Below are 22377 nucleotides of genomic sequence, written 5' to 3'. Positions count from 1 at the left end.
TTAAATACTTTTCTCTTACCCTATAAGTATGTTTATTGTATTAAGGACCATTTCTCAAAGGATGCTGGTTTAATTTTAAAAAAATATTTTATTTTTATGTAAATTTCATATAAAAAATGTAAATAAATTCACAAATGGTAAACCCAATTGTACAGTAATTGAGAAGGAGATTAAAATGTGCATAGATGTGATGTCAAAATCTAAACATAGCAAATCAATTAAAACAACTGCAATGTTCTTCATTTAACATTTTCATATACAAAACAAAGCATCTACTTTTATTCAACAATATATAGATACCCTCTCTGTTTTCTTTAATTTTTGTCATTTCTATTGTATTGTGAAGCATGTGATATGTTCTTCTGATGTAATATGGAAATTACTCTTGTGCATGCTATTTGTTTATATTAAAGTGTTTAAAAAAGAGCCTCATTCAATTTATATAAGAATAGGATTATCATTTCAAATATGCCTGAAAGTGTTTCACTTCATATTTGCATTCGAGGTTTAAATCACTTTCCTAATAAATAAATAAATAAATAAATAGTCCTGCATGTTTTTCAGGCCCTTAATTGTTTAAAAGTGTGTTTATTTATTATTTATTTAAATTGTCTAATTTTGTGACGCTTGACAACACTTTAAACAAACATGACGAAACATTGATATGAATTAATAAATGTTTAATATCATCATCATAATGACAAAAAAAATGTATGAATCAGAAAACAAAATTGAATCACGCGGTGTGACCTGGGTGTGACCATAGACTGTAAAAAGGGTGTGACACTGTCAGGGAAAAAATGACAGGTCGAGTCGTACTTTTACTATGAAAAGTGAACTGTCCTCCCCATAACCGGAAATGACCTATGTTGTCATATGTCGAGAGGCTGGAATCAGGAAGTGGACTTGTAATGTACTATTTTGATTGTGCCCGTCTCTGTTCAACTATTTAATTTACAAGTTTAAAATGGGGCTTTTTGGAAAAACACAAGAGAAACCACCGAAGGACCTTGTAAGTGAAACATCGATCGTGGTGGGCGACGGGAATTAACGGTTTTTAACAAATGTTCCATTGTAAATAATACCAGGCCTATAAATAGCTCGCTTGTCACATTAGTTAGTTACATGCTGTGTTACGTCATGTCTTGATTTGTTTTTTAAACGGCGCCCTTAAAAAAGTTACGTTTAATTGTGTGGTCCCTACGGGAAATGTTATGAAAACCAAATTCAGTAATTCGGCATTACACGGGTGTTGGTTAAATCCAATCACAACAGGTAGTTGATCTCAAACTGTCTTCATCTCTTTTCCACAGATCAATGAATGGTCTCTCAAAATCAGGAAAGAAATGAGGGTTATTGATAGACAGATCCGAGGTGAGGTCAAAATACACCGTTTGTTATTATTATTATTATTATTATTTTTTTCAGTTGCAGTTTATTCTAATAATGTAATTAAATTGTTCAATTTAGTAACTGTGGCCTACTTAACAGAAGTTGCAATTGTATATATTTTCCCGAAGATATTCAAAGAGAGGAGGAGAAGGTGAAGAGATCCATCAAAGATGCTGCAAAGAAGGGACAGAAAGATGTCTGCATCATCCTCGCCAAAGAGATGATTCACTCAAAGAAAGCCATCAACAAACTGTACGCCTCTAAAGCCCAGATGAACTCTGTGCTGCTCAGTATGAAGAATCAGTTATGTGAGTGCAGTTTTTATTTTGCAGACCCAACAATATGTGCTGTAAGTTGATAGAAAGAAAACGTGCAAAGTGACCCATATTTGTTTTTTGACCACTGAAAATGTGTACAGTTTACCAATTTACTCATGGAGCCACATCGAAGTCCTTATATCTCTGGGGGAAAAGCCATATAGGGCCTTAAAAATATGGTTCTAAAAGAAAAGTTTGTTGAAAACCAAAATATAAAAGGATATCTAAGGGTTAGTTCACCCAAAAATAACTTGGCCCTTTAAATATCAATTATCAATGACATAATTTCACCAGTAGGTGGTGACAAGTGACTGTAAAACATTTTGTCATTGAATAATTTGTTCAAAAACACTTATTCATCCAGTAATGAAACAAGTGAGTCATTGAATCATTCATTCAAACCATGTTAAAAATAATAATAATTCAAATTAATTAAATATTTTTTACAAAATATTTACATTTTGTTTAAACCTCTAGTAAATTTCATGTGATTGGGAATCGTGATCTCTTTTTCTAACCAAAAAATTGTGATCCTCAATTGATCCAGAATCGTGCAGCTCTAACACAAGTTCTTAATACACTGAATTGATGAAAAGTAACAGTGAAGACATTTATGATGTTACACATGAATGAATTGCATTTTAAAAGAAATTAAAATGGTTTTATACTTTTATATAAAAGAAAGAGAGGCCACCTGAGAATATTTCCCAACCAGACAGTAGAAAAGTGAAGCAAAAACTAAAAGACTATTATTAATCTTTAATCAATCTAAATGAATGTTATTTTATAAATATACTATTTTTCCATTGGTAATTCATATACATTCGTAAGGCATTATTGTTAATTTATACAGCTTGACATGTTAGAAATGTACTAATATATGTAGAAATGAACAGTAACCTAGATTAATGAATGCTTTTAAGTATTGTTGTTTCATGAACTAATATTACCATAAAGAACCTTATTGTAAAGTGTTGCTCAGACGTTTGTCCATTGGTTTCCCATTACAGCTTTATTAAGAGTGGCAGGTGCCTTGCAGAAGAGCACAGAGGTCATGAAGGCCATGCAAAACCTGGTTAAAATCCCAGAGATTCAAGCCACCATGAGAGAACTCTCAAAAGAGATGATGAAGGTACTCACACAAACACTTCCTCAAAGAAACTTGTCGATGAGCACATGTAACACGTCTAACGTGGAGCACTCATACTACACAGGCTGGCATCATAGAGGAGATGCTGGAGGATACACTGGGAGGGATGGAGGATGAGGAGGAGATGGAGGAAGAAGCAGAGGCTGAGGTTGACAGGATCCTCTTTGAGGTTACAGCTGGTAAGGAACCACATGACCACTTTATCTCAACCTCCCCAGCCTTTTCTTATTATGAAAAATGCTTTAGCACAAAACATTTTGTCATTATTAGGGCTGGGTTGAAAATATTGATTTATCGATTTTAATCAATTCTCATTTTGATGAACCAGTATCAATTCTTAAATAGTTAGTTCACCTAAAAAATTAAATTATCCCATAATTTACTCACCCTCAAGCCATCCTAGGTGTATATGACTTTCTTCTTTCAGCCAAACACAATGGGTCTCATTCGTGAAACACGAGCAGAACGAATTTTTGTGTAAATCGTGTGTAAAGTGGTTCTGGCATAAATTTTCGTATTCATTAAAATTTTCCAAATGTTAGTTGGTACGGAAGAAATCTACACCTGCTCCCAGCCACGCGTAAATAGTGAGTTTAACATCCGAACGTTTTGCTCATTAATAACTAAGGCTGCATTTTAATTCACCTTAATCGGGTACTTATTTACACAGCATTTTGAAAATATATTATATATAGTAATTACATACGGTTTTTCTTTTTACTTCTGGGACTGCTTGATTAACAGATGAAACTCCATTAACTGCATCTGCAATATAATTACAGACTTCCTTTTTTTTTAGGACCTGATACGCCACTATGTAGCCATATACGCTTGAAAATAAAATGTGGTGTTTTGAATGAACTCCTGATAATAAAACTTTGATTTCTGCATCTGAGAAATTTTCTTTTTCATACGTTTTTGAGAAGACATGTTGAAATCCTTCGTTTGGTGTCATAATATGATGCCCATATATAGTTGTCAGTCGGAATTATTGGGCGGGATTTATGGTAATTGAGAATGAGCGAGCACGCGTGTCCCATTTACGACTGATTGGAATTCATTAACACACACACACATTTCACTATCACATCTGACGTTTACGAAGTATTTGTGAATCAGGAGATGAGTTTTCGGGAAGGTCTCTTTACGCGCAAATCACTCTCATATTTACTCGTATATTTACGAATGTTTCATGAATGAGACCCAATCATAGTTAGTTATATTAAAAAATATCCTGGCTCTTCCAAGCTCTATAATGGGAGTGATCTACCTTAGATTTTGAAGCCCATAAAAGTGCTTCCATCCATAATATGTATTAATATGTATTATTATATCTATCCAAGTAATCCATATGGCTCCAGGGGGTTAATAAAGACCTTCTGAAAATATCAATATTTATGACCTTATAAACTATAAACACTGGCTTCCGGTAATGGCCGTACGCAAGTCGAGTTCTGGCAGAAGAGTGACCTCTGACCTGAAGCATGATATAGGATGTAGGTGTAGCTTAAGCTAGACTAAACTGTTTTTTTTTGTGTGTGTGTGTGTGTGTGTGTGTGTGTGTGTGTGTGTGTGTGTGTGTGTGTGTGTGTGTGTGTGTGTGTGTGTGTGTGTGTGTGTGTGTGTGTGTGTGTGTGTGTGTGTGTGTGTGTGTGTGTGTGTGTGTGTGTGTCATTCACTGAAACGCAAATTTAGCAGCAGCCAAGTGACTGCACATCCCACCTTTTCCCACTCTGCGACCCACAGTTTGAAAACCCCTAGTTTACAGCATTAGTTGATCGATGTTTTTTTTCCTTGAGAAAAATTTAAATGATATATATATATATATATATATATATATATATATATATATATATATATGATATATGATATTGAATCGCAAGCGTGTGAATCTGAATCGAATTATGAAATTTGTGTCAATTCCCAGCCCTAGTCATTATGCACTCACAGGTTATTAATGGAGGAGAACCAAAGCTGAAGGTATTGCTTTTTCTTTTTTTTAATAACAGGTGCTCTTGGAAAAGCTCCCAGCAAAGTCACAGATGCCCTGCCTGATCCAGTGCAGATCGGAGCCACGGCAGCCTCAGAAGACGAAGAGGAAGAGGAAGAAGAAGATATCGAGGCGATGCAGTCCAGGCTAGCGGCACTGAGGAGCTAAAAGACCTGCGTTCCCTTCAAGCTCTATAGGCATAGACAACATATCTAACTTCCTCTGTAGCTTTTCTACCCATAAAGGCACTTTGGCATGGTAAATATAGGACTAAATTCGGACTTCACTTAAAAAAAAAAAAGGTGAATATAGAATAGAAATAAAATGTCTATATTTCTATCAATTTCTAACTCTTTATTATGTGTAATAATAATAATGAACAGTGAAGTCAGATATTCAGTTCTTGTACTCGTATGGTAGCAGGTGGATGGCTATTTCAAATCATTAAAGTTTTACTTCAAGTTCATTTTATTGATGGATATTTGGGCTCCACTGGTTTGAATCTATGCCTATAGCTGCAGCTTGTCCAAGGATCTGTTGTGCAGTGTCGTCATATCGGTGTTGGTCTTAGTTGTTTTGTCTCTGTTGTTGAATTTGCAGTTTTATCTTAAGCCTTATTTGGGCTAAGTGAATAGTTCTTTCATACATCTGGCAATTTTGTTTTACTGAGTAGGACAAATTCATGGAAGCCATTACTTGTAAATCTTGTACAAATGCTGAATATAAAAATAAATCCGTTTGCATTGTTATTTTGTAAGTAATAAGACGGGCTTTGAGAATTAAGGCTGTGCTCGATAACTGACTGGCTCACCGGGTGTTTTGGATCTTGAATGAGCTGATCTTATTTCTGTCTTTGTTTTTGTCGATTTCTGCCGCTTTGGGACTTTTGTTATGGTTTAAATCCACTTCTGTCTTTGTAAGTTTTGTCTTATGAGTATTTTTTTTATGCCTTTGCTTTTAGATGACTGAAATGCCTGATAAACATGTAAATGGCTGACAATTTATCTTATGGTTTCATTCAATATAATATTTTAAGTTGAATGGTCAGCTGAATAGTCTGTTTGCTATTATTCTTACATGTCTACATATGAAACAGTTACTCTTTGTGCATTCTGGCATTATAATGATTTTTTTAGTATGGCGTGATCTGCTTATTTGACAAGCTGAGCACTCTGGAGTTACAAGTATGGATTTTCTATAAATCCAGTCTCAATATGTTGGCTAATGAACCAAATTGATTCTTTTTGCTTCATTTCATACCTTTGCTGTTGTGGAAAAACATTCACATCTGCACTAAAATTTGTAAATGGGAAAAATATGTTGGTAACACTAATAAAATTTTATAGGCAAAAAGAGTACATTTTACATCATTGATAAAACAGTGTTGTATTGTATCTGTTGAGATCTTTTATAAGTTACATTGTGCTTCTAGTAATGAATAGCCCTTGTTGACTATGTTATTACCTGCTGTTTTATTCGGGATTCTCAGAGGGTTATTTTACTTACCTCAATCTCTCTCCCTTTGACTCCCTCTCTGTCTACTCATCCAAAGCTTTGTGAAGGAAACCAGATCTTTTGAGTCTTTTCACTTTGAATCTGGGTTACTCCTCTATAGAAGGTCTGTTTATTGCACAAAGATGAACATTTAAGCTTCAACGAGGGAGTTTAGAGTATTTAAATAGCATTTTAAACGCACCCAAATACTTAGTAGTAATCAACTAAGTAGTATTACTTAATATAGTGTCTCAAAATGAACATGTTAGCGCATGTGATTTTTTTTTTTCAGTTTAACACGTTAAAAATATTTAACGCAGCATCCGGTTTTCCCATCATCCTTTGGGTGGCGTTACATTATATGATCACGCTCTTATTCATGCGAATGCTTTTAAACCATTCAAGCAGCGCGAAAAGACACAAAAGGCAGTGCAATACTGTGGATCTCCTGTCTGTGTGACACACACACGACTCATGCGCACAGAAAGCTGCTTCAGACAGTGCTTGAATGGACAAAAACACACAAAATTATGCCAACGTGCCAGGTTTGTCAGATCCGTGTCATGTGTGGCAGGTCTTATGACAGCAGCCTATAAACCCCCTTCTGTCTGTCATTAATAATAATCAAAGTATTAAAGAGAAAATTACTCACTGCTCTTGACTGAATAACTTTTGTTTCTTTAATAAGGATTTAATCTATATTTAATTTATGGAGTGAAGACTGTGAAGTGTTTGATAACTTCATTCAATTTCAGTACAAGCCTATCTTACCTGTTAGACTGAAAATCTTAAAACACTGTATACAAGATTACATGGGTCAAAACAACAAAAACAGTAACTTTTTGTGCATTTTGAGTCAATCTGAACCGGTCTGACTGGGCCTATAAAAAAAAGTGAGGCCGGCACAGCTAAATTTATTATAATGGGTTTATGTGAAGATTGTTTTAAGTTCACTTGAATTAAAATATATATATATATTTTAAAGCCTAATAAATGTTAAAATGTATAGCTTTTAATTATATATTCAATTATACTGTATAGCCTACTCAATTATACAGCTGAATGAATATAATTATTAATTGCTAAAATTGAGAGAAACATCAATTTCATAAAGACACCAGCAGCAGTATTGGTATTGGTGATGCCGCCTTCTTTCATAAAAAAATGCCATTAAACAAATATTTAAAATATAGGCTACTGTCTTTGTTGTTTTATTCATTTGGAGATTAAATGTTAAATTATTAAAAATATATTAAAACTTGAATGTTAGGTGCGATTATTTACAGAAAAATGTGCGATTAATTAGTTGTTGTTTTTTAATCGATTGGCAGCATAGCCTATACATTATACATATATATTATACATATAAAAGCATAATTATAATGACCTTTTTTCACTAATGTTACTTAATATATATCTATTTTGGGTCGTATAAGTTGTTGTTATTTTTGCCCATTATCTAGAAGCCACATGTTGAGGTCAGTGCGCATGCGCTGTCGCGTCTGTCTGTCAAGCGCTCAATGCCGACAGCAGTCTGAAGGAAACTCCTCCCTGCTGACAACACGCCGCTCGCAGCGCAATGGTCTCCTGGATTATTTCTAGGCTTGTGGTGTAAGTCTTCATTCTGCTCTTTACAGCATTTTCACTGGGATGCATGAGAATGCTTAATCCTTATATAAACATGTTGTTTTTCAGATTATTATTTTTTGATGCGATAATGCAAGGGTTTCTAGAGCACCTCTTAATTCTAGGCAGAACAGAATCACATATATGGTTATGTATCAGGCCAGATTCGTCCTGATTATTAGTCTTTTGATTATTTTGTTTACATGTTGATAGGCTATTACAAAGGCTAACTGTACACTTGCAAGCTAAGGGAAATGGATGATTCTCCTAAATGAGAATTCTGACACCAGTGACACGGTGAATTATGCAGGATATAAAAACAGTTTTAGCTCAGCTATTGAAGCAATACGTTTTATTCAACACTTGATTCAATTGCATAATTCAGTGAAAATGCACAAAATAGGATTCGATTTCGAATGTTGAATCTGTTGTTTGGAATCGAGCAGGTCTTGATGTGTCAGTATAATGGAAAGACAATGGGATGGTCAACCAGCTGATGACCACTAATGTGTGGGTTTTTCACCATTTATTTTATTATTGACTTAACATTTGAAGTGCGCGTTTCAATTTATTCCACGTAAATATCTTATTTGTTATAGCGCTCCAGTCAATCCTCTTGCTGTGTGTGCAACATCTCTAAATAGCTGGTCAATTCATTTTAGATCACAATATCCGATGACACTGCACATATGCCAACACTTGTGTAGTAAACTAGCTGTGTGAAGAGTCTAAAAATAAACGACAAATGCAACAAACCTGTGTTTGTGCCCTAGATAGTCTACACTATTTAGTCGGTAATGTTTTGTTTTGTGGGTCAGGAGTGACTCTGGATTTGGGTCATTTGATCGGGTCAGAGGCGCAGCTGTTGCTGGCCTGGTTGGTTGGGAGAAAGAGAGGACACCGGAATAGAGCTAAACTCAAATGCTTAAACACAGGTGCAGGGCACTTCTTTTAGCTATCTAGCACTTTCCAAAAACCCATTTAACCTATACAGTGCAAACGCTAGTCGTTCCGTCCCATTGGCGTGTGATGTTTTCTTTGCGCCCTTGACGAGCATTTAGGCTGTTTGTCAAGTCTATTTTTATCAAGCTTGCAGAATGTAAACCTGGAATATAAACGGGGTCGTACAGGTCTGTCGCCTGTTTACGTGCTACAATGGCGCTGCAATAGACAAGAATTGCAAGAAATATATTCTTGGCTGATTAAAGGAGACTCCAGGCATACTAAAGGGAGGTTATCTCAAATATCAATAATGGAAAGGGAGTGGAGCGGTTTCCTTTCAGGGAAGTGGACCTAGATGGAAATTATAACTGGCTATTGTTATGCAATTTTTAATATTGTAAATCATGTAAGCGTCTTTGAATTACCTTACAAAACCCTACATAACTTTAAAACCATGTTATTTCTGAAGAGATCTCAGTAGCTACATGCGCAAATGAGGTAATGCTTGTAAGCAATGATGTCATTTTGACGAATTTTCTCCTAGGGGAGAATGGGGATAGTTGAGTAACACTTTATTTTACAGCGTCATTGCTACATATGTACATATGTAACATGCAATTACTATAGTTATAATAACTAAAAAAATTACATGCAACTAACCTTAAACCAAACCAAAACCAACCCCTAATCTTAACCCTAGTAAGTACATGTAGTTACTTAATATTACTCAGTACTTAAATGTATAATTACAGTGTAACAAAGACACCTTTTTGAAAATCAATAATTCACTATTATTTCCCAGGGGGGGAAACACTTAATTTAAAGCACATACACTATGGGGTAATGACACTGATCAGCAAAAAATACCTTTTTTGACATTTTAATCTACAATAAAATATTATTTTTTTTAAACAATGAAATGTGAAAAAAAATAACTTAAATTGTAAATAAGATATTTAATAGCTTTCAGCAAAATTTAGAATTTTGAAACAATTCATAAAACAGGATAGAACAGATACTATTATACATACACATTTAAAATGTATATAGAAAAAGAGCAGGATCAATGCGCAGCAGGCTTTATTCAATAACAAGCTCAAAATAACAAAATACTCAGGTTATCAGAAGTTTCTAAATATGAATGGAACGACCATCAAACATTGATGAGAACGGAACAAAGAATGACTGAAAACAAGCCCTATATCAAGGTTAACAAGGGGAGGAAACAAGAAACAGGTGAGGTGGATTAATCAAACAATGAGTAACCATAGTAACTAATTCAAACAAAGGAAACAGAAAACCGCCAGACTCCATGTAAACTACAAAAATGTAAATTTGTGAAAACGGTGACTTCATGCGCATGCGTTTTACATGTTCAGTCTATAGGCGCTTAGTTTTGTGACATCGCCAGCTACTGGCCTCACAGTATAACACAGCGTTTTTAATCGTTTACGCGGAGCCGTGTGAACAGGGATCTGTAAGGGAAAGACGCAAAGGAAAAACTTTTTTCGTTTTTAGCACAGTTGTTGTGTAAACCTACCCTAAAAGTCCAACTCAAACAGACATAAGACCTAATGTGACAAATGACAACTTGTCCCTTACAAATATGATGTCTTGCCTGATCAATGAAAAATACCCTTGTCCTTTTCTGTCTGTTTTCCACTTGTCTCTGTTTATCTTAAGCATGTTTGTTGCATTTTTCACAGGCTCATATTTGGTACCCTTTACCCGGCATACTCCTCATATAAAGCTGTTAAATCAAAAGATGTGAGAGAATATGTAAGTACAGCTCAGATATGTTTCAGTTGAGCTCTTTTCTTTTTGCCTGCTGATTCCTAAACTGCTTTATTCCAAACAGGTGAAATGGATGATGTACTGGATAATATTTGCACTTTTTACTACAGTTGAAGTGATTACTGACATCTTTCTGTGCTGGTAAGGACATGCGTCATTGCTTTGGTCATTTCCTATTGTTAGGACTTTCTCATATTTTCATTTCTGCTGATGCAAATGGCGGTTTGATGTGGGCGTTAACCACCATGACACATGAGCGTATGATTGTATTTTATTGTCTTTTATTGTGTTTTGAAGGCTCCCATTCTACTATGAGCTCAAAATTGCCTTTGTCGTGTGGTTACTTTCCCCGTACACAAAGGGATCCAGTGTGCTGTATAGAAAATTTGTCCACCCTACACTGTCCTCTAAGGAGAAGGTAATGTTTTGTTTTTCTTTTGTGATGATCTATTTATTTTTACCCTGCTAGGCTGAAAAAAAGATCAAAATATACTATAGACGAGAGCTTTCACTAATACATTTCATTTTTTTTATATAAAAATCACTTTTTAAAGCATTTCTATTCTAAATGTTAAACAAACTAACAAGCATCATCCTTAACAGCTGTGGAGAATCTTTCTGTTTTAATGCTAAGAAAGTGAATTGTTAGAGTCGAGGAGGAAGTGCACGTTTGACTCTTTTTCCTGTAACCTGGTTGACTGAGGATGAGCAGTGGTAAGGAAATGGTACTGTGATTTTCCACAGTCTTTCCTCTTCTCTTGAGGCAGGAAATTCGTCAGAAGGACAAGTACATTTGACAAACACTGATAACAAAGAGAAAATAAAAACTATTCAAATGTTCTTTAGCTCATAGAAAGTTAAACATGATGCTGATCTGAAAGTGTGCAATGAAACGAATCAGTTGCACACTGTTCATACAGCATATGTGAAATACTGTTTGTGTCTCTTTCTCAGGACATCGATGAATACCTTTGCCAAGCAAAAGATAAAAGCTATGACACCCTGGTGCATTTTGGAAGGAGAGGCCTGAATGTGGCAGCAACAGCCGCAGTAATGGCTGCCGCCAAGGTAATCGAATGCTCTTATCTTGTTGTTAAAGGAAATGACACTTCCATGAAAAGAGTACAAAGGCTTAAAGCTCTTGAAGTTTTGGTCTGTTACCAAAATTACCAAATTCTGAATATAGGTTTGTGTGGTTTCATTATTGTCTAGTAATAAACAGTAAATAAACATGAAAAAATAAACAAACAAATAAATCAACTTTAGGTTACACTTTATTTGAAGGTGTCTTTGTTACACTGTAATTATACATTTAAGTACTGAGTAATATTAAGTAATTACATGTAGTTACTATAGGGTTTGGTTTGCTTTAGTTGCATGTAATTATGCATAATTTATAGTTATAACTATAGTAACTGCATGTAACAATGACACTAAAATAAAGTGTTACCAAAATTTATAACAAAGTGAAACAAATTTACCCTAAATAAAGCTATGCCTTATAGGCTAGCTTCTTTGAGACAAAATGGCTTTCAGACAAAACTAGATATTGATAAAAATTATATTTTCGATAAATTATAAAAAAAATATTTTTATAATAACCCTGGTAGCACGGTTGAATAGTTGATCATGACAGATGCAGTCAACACTACAATTCATGTAAAAACTTGTCCAAATTATGTTATTTATTAGATGTCACAATTTTTTATTGAATGTTGTGTTTGACATCTATAACGATTTGAATATCAGTTCAAAAGATGTCAAAATTATTACACTGGTTTTTGGGTTTAATACAGTTCGATGCAATCGAGAGGGTCAAGACCATTTAGGTGGGACAGGTCACGTTTTGTTAGATAATAGTTTACCCAATAGTTCTAAGGCCAGAGAACATGGTATTTATTGCTTAAAAGTATTATCACTTTTGGGTACATTTTAACCTATAAAGATCATTCAACACAAAGTGTGCACATCTAACAGGCAAAAAAGCTCAATGAGGGTGTTCAACCACAATTTTTTTTTTTTAAAGGAAGTAAAGGTTGGCACACACCAGCTCCGAAATGTTCTCACCACAGGTGACGCTTCGAGCCTAGTTGTAACCTATACATCAACTGAGTGTTAGTTTAATTTTACATAATATAAGTTTCTTTTGAAGTCAATATTTACTATATTTAAACCTTATGGTAATTTAAACAGGCTAGATAAACAAAACTGAACTACTTCAACATCATCATGCTCCTGTTCTACAAACAAAACAGATTGTTGATGATAGTCTAGTTCACAGCATGACAGTATTTAGACGTTCTTAAGGAGTTCCATCTGACTCTCCATGTTCTCGATCCAGGGTCAAGGCGTTCTCTCCGAGCGACTTCGCAGTTTCAGCATGCAGGACCTGTCATCTTTCCAGGCAGAGGGCCAGGCTAAGAATGCAAGTTCTGTAACCACTCAACCTGCAGACACGCAGCACAGGACACGCACCATGATGCGCAGCAAATCAGAGGCCGGTTACAGCAAGGGTAAGCAATGCCCAGCCAAGTGATCAGTGCTCTATTCCTCTTAACCCTTTGAAGAAGATCCTATACCAGCCAATCAGATTTCTGCTAATCCTGTTTGGTTTAGCAATCATCCCTTACATGTAATTAATGCTTAACCCGAGTGTTGTAGCCCTGCCAATGTCCTGGGTAAATGTTTGAAACTGAAAATTGTTTATTGATCTCTAATCTTCATTTACTTCGATGACACATTACTGTGATTCAGTGAAAGGATCGTAAAAAAAAAAAAAGAAAAGCTCTTAAAGGGATAGTTCACCCAAAAATCATTATTCAACGTCATGTTGTTTCAGACCCAAAAAGAGATACTTGACAGAATATTCCTGCTCTTTTTCATACAATTAAAGTGCATGATTAAGGTCCGTCTTTTCTCCAAATATATAAAAAAGGACCTGAAAAGTGCCTATACAACTTGTCTGCCACATTCCAGGTGTTGTGTAGTCATTCGATGGCTTTGTATGAGGAACAGACTGAAATCTTCACTTCCACTGTAGCTCTCAAATCTCATTTATGTTTGCAGATGGTCACCAAATGACAAATGAAGGCAAATTGTGGCGTCATTGATGTTAAACCTGGTGCGACATGTTTTCACATGTGATCTGAGAGCTAAGTTGAAGATTTCAGCAAATAAAAATATTAATTTCTGCCTGTTTCTCACTCAAAACCATGGCTTCAGGAAGACTTGACTGTGCTTTTTTCATTCACTTGAGAGCTGAATACAAAAGAGCTGCCAGGACATTCTGCTGAAGATCTCCTTTTCTATCCCACATAAGAAAGAGTCATACGAGTTTAGGAATTTTTTTTCTATGAAAATATTAATTGTTACATATATTATCCATTCCACCATACTGTATCTCTCTGCCAAACATTCATCAGCCCATAACCAAATGACAAGACTTACGGCCTGTTCACAACAAGGACGATAACTTTAATGTTTTAATAATCATTTTATTTCTATGAGAATACCGTAGTCACAACTATAAGGGGCCGTTTACACAGAATGTGTTTTTTCATTCCACTGCACTGTTTTTCCATTGTTTTTCTATGTAAACATGCAATAGACAAGCATTTATTACCATTGCACTTGCATCTTTTTCAGTGTCTCACGTTTTTAAACACAAAAACACATCCTTTGTTAATGACCCCTAACGATAATGACAGAGATAAAAACATCATGGGATTTACTTTTTAGAAAGATTTTTTCCTGCCGATGAACGATATAAACATTGACAGCCAATGGGAATCCAGCCGGCTATAAAAGGCTTGAGCATTTAAAGTGGCAGATCTTATAATATAAGATCTTATAAACGCCCACTTCTCACTCTTATAATAATCAGAACGTTATCGTCCGATGGTGTGTTACTAATATAATTATTGCAATAGTTATCATGCTCTGTGTGAACGTGCCTTTAGTGTTATTTAATACAAGTGTCTAGTTTTCATTTTATTCATCTGTTCTCCAAGTACAGAAAGTGATTAGCTAGTGATAAACCAGTTTCCCATTCCAGTTATAGATGTGAGATTCTTATTTCAGTGCAGTTTAGGAAGAACAACAAAAAAAAAACAGGAAGTATTGTCAACTGCACCAATCATTTGTTAGCATTGTCTATCACACAGTGTCAAAACTAACTATGGTGACTCAACAGATTGTCATTCAGCTTTACATGATTTTCGAGTCTTCCATAATGAAATGTATAATGGATTTAAAAACACTTTGACACACCAGTAATATCTATTCAGAGTTTAAATGCAGTGGTGTCACAGTCTTTGTTTTGATTGTCATGGTACAGGCCATGATTTTGACATGACCGAATATGAGATGTTGAACGTGGAGCCTCCTGGCCCGCTGACTCCCACACCCACCCCGACCCAATCGCAGCCCGCTTCGCCTCAACCTGATCCCACGACTCCACAGCTTTCCCCCCCTGAGTCCTTCGAGGATAAATCCGCACCCCCACCTGTATCCTTAGAGGAGCCCCAGGAGAAGGAGGAATTTGCCTCGTCTGCTTCACTCCAGTTCAGATTTAAGAGGCGTGCCCCTGAGGTACCCCTGCGTTCGGATGGCTAGCTGTTGACTTGCCCGGCTGCACTGGGGCTCTGTTGTGACTAACCTTCTCAATCACTCACCAAGGCTGCTGTTCACCAGCAAGAGTTGACTGTGAGCGAGTCTAACACTCTTACCTCAGGTCACGGTTAGCATTGGTTTGCAGTGAGTCATAAGGAAAAGACATGGCTGCTAGCTGTGTTTTGACTAACCTGCTCAATCACTAACCAACGCTGCTGTGTTCACCACCAGCAAGAGTCAACCGATCCACGCCTTGAACAAATGACGTCTCAGTACACATACCATTAAGAACTGTTGACTTACATTGGAAGAGTTACAAAGGCATCTCTAAAATCCTTGATGTTCATCCGTTCACTGTAAGACAATCGGTCTATAAATGGAGTTCAGCACTGTTGCTACTCTAAGAGTGGACGTGATAATGACTGTAAGAGCACCATAATGTCATACTGTGATTAATATCAGTATAGTTAAGATCACGCTGCTGCCTTTTACATGTGTGGAAGGACAAGAGTAGCATCTAAACAAACATTAGCCTACATATTGTAGTGTGTGTAAACATACACACACTACAATAATAACGTGTGTAGAAGCCCTTAAAGGACTTTTTTTTTCCACAGTTGTGACTATTTCTTGTAGTTGTGACCGTATGATTTTATATCTCGCAATTACGACTTAATTTCTTGTATTTGTGGATTTATTTCCTGTTATTGCGACCTTCCTACTATGGTGACTTTTTTAACATAATTTAGACTTTAATTCTTGTAATTCTGACTTGTATCCCACAATTGAGACTATTTCTTGTACGGTAATTGCAATTTTATATCCCACAACTGGGACTTGTAATTGTGACTTTGTTTCACAGTTGCAACCTTCTTTCTTGTAATTTCGAGAATAAGAATACTTTAATTCTTATAAACGTGACTATATCCAAGAATTTTTCCTTGTAATTGTGAATGTGTAACAACTTTATTTTTTGTAATCTCGTAACAATCATTTTTAGGACTTTATAACTTAAACTTCACAATTACCTTTTTAACTCGGACACCATGTCTACACCAGGCATATATCCATTGTCGCATGGCATCGCAGCTTGAGGCTGTCTACACTGAACAAGCCAAAGATCCAAATCCATTTGTCCTGTAGTCGGAAGTAGTGCAAGCATGTGTCAGAAATAGATCGCAGTATCAGCTTCGTGTTGGTGTCTCGACATGTAACGCCACCCCGCGTCCATTATAGACAGTATCACTGATTATAATAGATTCTGTTTGATTTTGTCGCATTACATTCTTTGCGTTTGGTGTAGACACGGTGTGAGTGAGAAATAGGCTTCCAAAGATGGATGATGCTTGTTTTTTGGTGCACGCGTACACTTCTATCTTTTAATCGTTAGCGTACCGCCACTTCTCACATGTTGCCGGTACTTTTCCACTCCGAGTCAAAGCGTGAAACCTGAATCATTTGTTTCGCATTTGTGTCGAACCAGTGAATCGGAGCGCGTATCAAACTGCCAAAGTCATGTGATTTTGAGGCTTTGTTAAACGTCATAACAGTTTCGATTCGAAATTATTATTAAAACTTTCAATGGTTTGCCGCTAGGGGCGATCTCATGAACCCATAAACCAGTGTCAATATATGATTTTTACCTGATCTCGGATCAATTTGATAAAGGTAGACAAATTTAATGACAAATTTGTATAATAAAAAGGAAGAGTTGTATTTAAAGTCCCCCTGTGATGAAAATCAAGTTTTAATTTTGTTTATATGTCTATGTGGTGTTTTTAATATGCTTTAAGACAAACCATGTGCAAATTCATAAGTCGACAGCATTGCTGAGTATTTTCTCCTTAAAACTGCAGTGAACCAAATACAGTCTCAAAAACGCGGTTTGAAATCGCAGGTGTTTCTGACGTCACAAACTACCTTGTAACCAATCAGATCAACGTGTGATCGTCAACCAGTGTGAGTGAGTGGAGGCGGGGCTAACTTGCGTATACTACCGCGTATACTAAATAAGGCAAGAGTGTAGAGTTACATTCCGGCTATGTTAAGGCATGACATTTTTTTCAATAATTTTTTTTTACATATGCCATTTTGGTGATCAAAGATGAGTTTTAGGGGTTAAAATGATTGACTACAGGGGGACTTTAAAAGTCTCTTATCGGTCTGATTTACCAAGCTCATGTAAAACAGGTGCTACAATTTAATAAAATATCACATATTATAAAGATACTTCATATTTAATGGTATTAGATTATTTGTTAATTGCATTTAATTGATTACACCTTTAATAAAACATTTGCAATTGGTTTGTAAAAGGCGTTTTATGCATGTTTGGCCTGAGTTTTTGCTGCATTTCCACTGTTCTGATTAGCAGGGGTCATCAGCATGTGGCGTTTCGAACACTTCGAAGCGGTTAATCATTTTGTGAAGAAAGTTTCGAAAAGCTTCGCTTCTCCCATCATCACTACCCAGGGGGCACTACATGAATTATCTATCTCTCATCTCGACAAATCACGTGAATGCAAGCAGAGTCGATCTACCCTATCGGAAGTCATTTTTTATTATGCTGATTTGCATATCCCAGCCAGTTCACAAGAGACTTTTTTCACATCAAGCACTGCGTAGTGCGTATACTTGCTAAATGATGCCAAAATGTGTGTACCACTCATTTTGTACTTTTATGAACCAAAGCTGGTGGACCAGTTTAACTCCTGACTAAGCTAACTGACTAAAAACCTTTGCACACAAAGCACGTTCAGTCATGCATTCCCAAAAGATGTAGGTCACGTTTGTCTTTCCTTGGATTGACACATCATAGATGTCCTTACTCATGTTGACCTGATCTTGTGATCATGTTTATTTTGTGAACAGTAAACATGAAGTGTGCATTGCTCTCTGAATGACTCAGTTCGCTTGACATATTCTCACAGATCTCTTCTCTCTCTCAGCCTCCTCCTAGATCCCTAAGACCTTTCACCCGATCCAGATCAAAGAACGCCCTTTCTTCAGACCCCGAAGCCATGTGACTTTGCATATGCTCCGAGAGCGCTTTAGCTGTCTAACCTGCAACACGAGGAGACGCAACAGGAGAAGGCAGAGGGGGGAAAAGGGAATGCAGCCAAAATGTTCAAATATTGAAAAGCAGCCTTGCTCTGTAATGAGGTAACCAAAGCGATGTGCAACCTTTCGCTTCTGATCTTTGACACTCATCTATTTAGGCAACACATCTGTGTACATACTGCTGCTCTGAGACTCTTTTAGGGTTATTGAACTTGTTTTGTACATATTTATGAAATGTTTGAGTGTTGATTATTTGTTTGATTTCTTGGTATGATTTTGGGAGAAACAAACACATGCATGTCCCACTGGTCTTATGTCTGGAGTCACCCAACCATAATTACTTATTGTTTATGAGCATACTTTATTTTTATGGCGGCTGCACTCATTTCCGCCCCAACTCAACAACTACTGGGAAGCAAAGCGTTTCCGAACCAATCTTTCTTAGAACAATAGTTGAGATGCACTGCACTGAAATGGTTGGTGTGTTTGGCAAACATAACATTCATTTCATGATATATGTAGCCTATAAACAAATGCATGTTCTTCTGTTGAGAGGGACTTTTTAAAACAAGCTTGTAGTTGAACCAAATTAAGGTATTGATTACAATGCCTGACATGATATATGATTTAAAATAGATGGACAAAGTGCAATCGATTTTACAATTCTGCTAAACTTTCAATAGTTCAGCCATAAACCTTTTGTGCTGTAAGTATATATATATATATATATATATATATATATATATATATACTGTATAAATAAAGTTATTCAATAACCAACTTGTTAAAAATACACTCACAAAAGAAAAGCTTTTCCAGACCGAAAGAGGCAATTAAAGGGATAGTTCACTTTGAAATTAATTTTTGGTATGTTTTAGCTTACCTCAAGGGCATCCAAGATGTAGGTGTCTTTGTTTCCGCAGTAGTTTCAATTTTGATATTTTTAGGTCAAACCGTTCTTGTCTGTCAGTCATATAATGCAGGTCTATGGTCACCACCTCAAAGAGCATGCACAGAGAAGTCCAAATTAAACATGATTTAATGACTCGTAAATGTAAGTACACATTGATGGCCTAAGACACGAAACGAGCGGTTTGTGTGAGAAAACAAACAGTTTTTATATCGTTTTTACCTCTTGTAACCACAGCCATGTCCAAGTGATCTGCGGGCGCGGGCGCGGGCGCTTCGGTCTGCGCAAGCGCCGGAAAGCGCCGGAAGTGATCTCTCGCGCGGTTGGGAAAAAAATTCAACGTTGTCTGTTGATATATCGAAATCGTCTTCCATTACGATTTCCTGTATATCTAAATATGTTTAGATCTTCACAGTGAAAGGTAACCCTTCCGAAATCTCTGTGTAAACAATGAGTGACGTACACGCGCGAGAGATCACTTCCGGCGCTTGCGCAGACCGAAGCGCCCGCGCCCTCAGATCACTTGGACGTGGTCACTTTCAAAGTGAACTATCCCTTTAAGTTGATAGTTGTTTATGGACATTCTTGTTTTACTTCATTACTTTAATTATTAGGCATGTACAGTGTTTTTTATCATTTAGAAACCTTTCAAAACATGGAATTTTTTAAGCCTTTAAATTTTTTTTTTTTTCTCTCTCTCTTTGTTGGCTTCTTAAACCTCTTCAGTTGCTTGATGTTGCATGTATTAACAATGACAATTTGAATGTGTCTCACATTTTTTGGCCTCCACTTTCTGAGCGTGTTCAGTATTAAAGTACCTTATCAGAGTTGAGCAGGCATTAGTGGTGATTTGGTACAACACAAAGCGGGTCCTTCACTCCATGTAGTGGTTTTACTTTTGTAGCATTTAGGAATTTAGTCATATGTGGGAGAAACAAATGTTTAAAAACACTGTGCAATTACACTAGCTTAGCATGTATCATAGAGAAACTCACAGTTTGTCGTATCATTCCCGATCACAGTCGAGTGTATTGGAGTCACTTAGAGCTGTAAATCTCTATATCATGGAGTGTATCAACTCTAAAAGAAAAGCATAGCGAACACCATTGGATCTTAGAACATTTTATGTTTAGAAAGGTGTTTTATACTGTGAAAATGATGACAATCCTAATCTCTTAAACATGCTTTATCAAATTCAAGGTTTTATGTATTTGAGATCTTGTAGCTGTTCAAATGGTTATATCAAACTTCACTAAAAAAAAAAAAAAAAAATCTGCCTCAGGAACAGTTTGTCATTTTGTCACAATTTTAATTGTGAAATTATCAACAGTGCAAACTAACAAAAATCATTGGAATAGTGATAATCTGGTTGACGTTCTTGTTGTTGGCTTTGCGTTTCCAGTTTTTACAGCAAGATTAAAATGCAGCATTAGTTCCTCAATGAGATGGGTATGATTTTATAGTGCTATGAACCATCTTTGGCCTTTTAACTGCAGATAAAAACAGCTGACTGTTGCTTCTTTAAATATTCAGGTCATTAAAGGCACAAACTTTGAAATTTCATATGAAGAGCAGTGTAGTTCGGTAGGATCATTCAGTAGGAAAATACCGGTATACAGAATAGCTATTTATGAAGCAGTGTTAAATGGATAGTTCACCCAAAAATAAAAATTCTATCATCATTTGTTCTTCCAAACCTTTATGAATAATTTTTTTCTGCTGAACAGAAAAGAAGATATTTTGAAGAGAATGTTTGTAACCAAACAGTTGATAGGCTCATTGACTTACTATATATGGAAGTCAATGTGGTCCAATAACTGTTTGGTTACTCATATTCTTCAAAATGTATTTTGTGTTCAGCAGAAGAAAGAAACTCATACAGGTTTGGAACAACTTGAGGTTGAGCAAATTATGACAGAATTTTCATTTTTGGGTGAACTGTCCCTTTAATTTTGTCAACGACATTTTTTCACTGACAAAAACTAGACAATAACTAAATAAAAACCAAATTGTAACATGCTGATCTACCCGGCTGGACATAAGTTGGCATACATTTGCTGCATGTCTCATAAAACGTTCAAAAATGTAAACGTCTAGGATAAAGAGAAGAGCAGACATGGATAAATCTGCAAAAGCGTCACGAAAGCTCTTTCGCGCTTGTACGGACAAATACACACAAAATTATGGTTTAATAGCCGTTTTGGCAAGTATTTACAAAAACATAGTCGGTTTTGTCTTAAGTGAACGTAATATGATAATATGAACATTATATGATAATATAAAATATGAACTTAACCCATTTTTGTATTATGGAGTTTCTAAAGGGACATGGTAGGCTAATGGAAAAAATATATGAGATGGGAGAAAAAATTATGTATGTCAATGCTTTCAAATGTTTTGCGTCCCCCCCCCCCCCCCCCGGAGAATCTTTGTGTTCGCTAGCAATTTTTTTCCTCCCATCTCGTATATACACTCACCGGCCACTTTATTAGGTACCCCATGCTAGTAACGGGTTGGACCCCCTTTTGCCTTCAGAACTGCCTCAATTCTTCGTGGCATAGATTCAACAAGGTGCTGGAAGCATTCCTCAGGGAGTTTGGTCCATATTGACATGATGGCATTACACAGTTGCCGCAGATTTGTCGGCTGCACATCCATGATGCGAATCTCCCGTTCCACCACATCCCAAAGATGCTCTATTGGGTTGAGATCTGGTGACTGTGGAGGCCATTTTAGTACAGTGAACTCATTGTCATGTTCAAGAAACCAATTTGAAATGATTAGAGCTTTGTGACATGGTGGAAGTAGCCATCAGAGGATGGGTACATGGTGGCCATAAAGGGATGGACATGGTCAGAAACAATGCTCAGGTAGGCCGTGGCATTTAAACGATGCCCAATTGGCACTAAGGGGCCTAAAGTGTGCCAGGAAAACATCCCCCACACCATTACACCACCACCACCAGCCTGCACAGTGGTAACAAGGCATGATGGTTCCATGTTCTCATTCTGTTTACGCCAAATTCTGACTCTAACATCTGAATGTCTCAACAGAAATCGAGACTCATCAGACCAGGCAACATTTTTCCAGT

The 22377-nt window shown here is 36.3% G+C and overlaps 2 protein-coding genes across 2 annotated transcripts; both read left to right on the top strand.

Moving 5' to 3' along the window:
* The first annotated feature begins 855 nt into the window (after positions 1 to 855).
* chmp3 (charged multivesicular body protein 3) lies at positions 856 to 6204 on the top strand. The gene is made up of 6 exons (XM_056255052.1): positions 856 to 1012; positions 1314 to 1374; positions 1521 to 1700; positions 2720 to 2841; positions 2924 to 3038; positions 4869 to 6204. The coding sequence occupies exons 1-6, from the start codon at positions 968 to 970 to the stop codon at positions 5015 to 5017; spliced, it is 672 nt and encodes a 223-aa protein (XP_056111027.1). The 5' UTR covers positions 856 to 967; the 3' UTR covers positions 5018 to 6204.
* Positions 6205 to 7867: 1663 nt separating this feature from the next.
* On the top strand, positions 7868 to 18825 carry reep1 (receptor accessory protein 1). The gene is made up of 8 exons (XM_056255051.1): positions 7868 to 7954; positions 10618 to 10690; positions 10770 to 10846; positions 11003 to 11123; positions 11660 to 11773; positions 13047 to 13218; positions 15042 to 15295; positions 18265 to 18825. The coding sequence occupies exons 1-8, from the start codon at positions 7923 to 7925 to the stop codon at positions 18340 to 18342; spliced, it is 921 nt and encodes a 306-aa protein (XP_056111026.1). The 5' UTR covers positions 7868 to 7922; the 3' UTR covers positions 18343 to 18825.
* Positions 18826 to 22377: the final 3552 nt, after the last annotated feature.

This window comes from Rhinichthys klamathensis, unplaced genomic scaffold (genome assembly GCF_029890125.1).
Source record: "Rhinichthys klamathensis goyatoka isolate OS25496 unplaced genomic scaffold, OSU_Roscu_1.1 h1tg000117l_1, whole genome shotgun sequence".
In the NCBI taxonomy this organism is placed as follows: Eukaryota; Metazoa; Chordata; class Actinopteri; order Cypriniformes; family Leuciscidae; genus Rhinichthys; species Rhinichthys klamathensis.
The sequence above is the reverse complement of the archived record's forward strand: the minus strand, read 5'-3'. Positions and strand labels throughout refer to the sequence as shown.

What these genes read in the sequence shown, in the direction of transcription:
- chmp3 (XM_056255052.1), top strand. Translation starts at nt 968, where the DNA reads ATGGGGCTTTTTGGAAAAACACAAGAGAAACCACCGAAGGACCTT. An exon ending in TATTGATAGACAGATCCGAG is followed by an intron (nt 1,375 to 1,520) that starts GTGAGGTCAAAA and finishes ATTTTCCCGAAG; the next exon opens with ATATTCAAAGAGAGGAGGAG. An exon ending in TCTCAAAAGAGATGATGAAG is followed by an intron (nt 2,842 to 2,923) that starts GTACTCACACAA and finishes CATACTACACAG; the next exon opens with GCTGGCATCATAGAGGAGAT.
- reep1 (XM_056255051.1), top strand. Translation starts at nt 7,923, where the DNA reads ATGGTCTCCTGGATTATTTCTAGGCTTGTGGT. An exon ending in ATTATTTCTAGGCTTGTGGT is followed by an intron (nt 7,955 to 10,617) that starts GTAAGTCTTCAT and finishes CATTTTTCACAG; the next exon opens with GCTCATATTTGGTACCCTTT. An exon ending in CACTGTCCTCTAAGGAGAAG is followed by an intron (nt 11,124 to 11,659) that starts GTAATGTTTTGT and finishes TCTCTTTCTCAG; the next exon opens with GACATCGATGAATACCTTTG.